The 1,571-nt window shown below is 27.2% G+C and overlaps 1 protein-coding gene across 1 annotated transcript in view; it reads left to right on the top strand.

Annotated features, from left to right (window-relative positions):
* The window catches only part of LOC117172180 (intraflagellar transport protein 140 homolog), a 94,056-nt gene extending 92,870 nt beyond the window's left edge, over positions 1–1,186 (top strand). Inside the window, exon 11 of the mRNA XM_033360012.1 lies at positions 832–1,186. Coding sequence (XP_033215903.1) covers positions 832–1,147 — 316 coding nt within the window. The 3' untranslated portion in view covers positions 1,148–1,186. The remainder of the gene's footprint in view (positions 1–831) is intronic.
* Positions 1,187–1,571: the final 385 nt, after the last annotated feature.

Below are 1,571 nucleotides of genomic sequence, written 5' to 3'. Positions count from 1 at the left end.
AAATTCCGAAAATTTAATTTTCAATTTTCTACTATTCTTATCTGTTGCAAATAAAGTAAAATAGAAAATTGCAAGAATTTGAAAATTTAAGTATTGTTGAAAAATCAATTTTCTTTAATTTTGAAATATTGAACAATATTCTTTTTTTCTTTCTTAAATAAAAAAAAATTAATTGTTGAAAATTCAGTTTTCTTTAGTTTTCAACAGTTTATTCTCTTCAATTTCAGGAGTTCGAATTTTATCTTTTGAAAATTTAAGTTTTTATTTTCTTCAATTTCAACTATTGAAAACGCAGGAAACTAGAAAATTAAAATTTTGGAAATTCCAGAAAATTAAAAATTCAACTTTTGAAAATTCTGTTTTGAATTTCCTTTAATTTCCAACACTTAAAACATAAATTTTCGTTTTATTTTTTTTTCAATTTCAACTGTGCAATTTGTAACTGTTGAAAATTCGAGAAAAGTGCATTTTCAGTTTTCTGCTATTTTCAACTATTAAAAATGCAAAAAAAAAATTGAAAACGCAAGAAAATTAAAAATGGCAAGTAATTGAAAATTCAACTGTTGACAATTCAATTTTCTTTTATTCTCAATTGTTTGAAATTTAAGACAATATTAATTTTTTCTGAAATTTTCGTAAAGAAAATTGAACTTTTGAAAATTAAAGAAAATTGAATTTTCAGTTTTTGGAAATTGACTTTTCGAACTTGAAATTTCAAAATTCCATCTTTTTTTGTTGTTTTTCTTGGCTGAAACTTGATCTTTTCATTGAAAATTCGTGAATTTGTTAAAAAATGGATTAATTTCGATTTGAATGAAATCCTTTCTTCAGATTATTTGATAGAGGCGATACCGAAGCGGCTATGAATCAAGTTCGCCACCTGCTCGATACTCAAGGACCTGATTTGGAACAATCAGTTCGTCGCGGCGATTTGTTCGCGACAATTACACAGCATTTTGCCGATATTGGCAAAACCGACACGGCGAGAGCAACTGTCGAAGAACTGAAGCGTCTCGTGCCTGGAATAAATTTAAATTATTATTACAACGTGAATTTGCTGGAAGCCCTCGGTTACAAAATCAACGTCGAACGAGAGGACAGTTCAGACAAGGACGACGGAATCGAGGAATTGCTCGGTGAATCATAATCATGATAAAATAGAGGGTGTCTACTCATTTTTTGCCACTAAATTCCGCGACGGTTCCCCCATTTTTTTTCATTTATTCAATTTTAGAGTTGATAATTATTTATCGAAAGCAAAAATATATTTGAAATAATCCATTTTTCTTTATGGACAGTTGTATTGTCTATTTTCAAGAGTTTAACATTCCGGAAAATTAAAAATTGCATTTTTTTTGCTGAAATTTAAAAAAAAAAATCAACACTCAACTGTTGAAAATTCAGTTTTTATTTATTTCCAATATTTGAAACTTTCATTTTATTTGATTGTCTTCAATTCTAAGAGTTTAATTTGTAACTGTTTGAAAGTTCAATTTTCTTTATTTTTGAAGTATGGAAAATTTGATAAATTTAGCTGTTGAAAATTGAGTACAATAGTTGATTGTTTTTTG

Source organism: Belonocnema kinseyi, chromosome 4 (assembly GCF_010883055.1).
Source record: "Belonocnema kinseyi isolate 2016_QV_RU_SX_M_011 chromosome 4, B_treatae_v1, whole genome shotgun sequence".
NCBI lineage: Eukaryota > Metazoa > Arthropoda > Insecta > Hymenoptera > Cynipidae > Belonocnema > Belonocnema kinseyi.
This window is presented reverse-complemented; position numbering and strand designations above follow the sequence as displayed.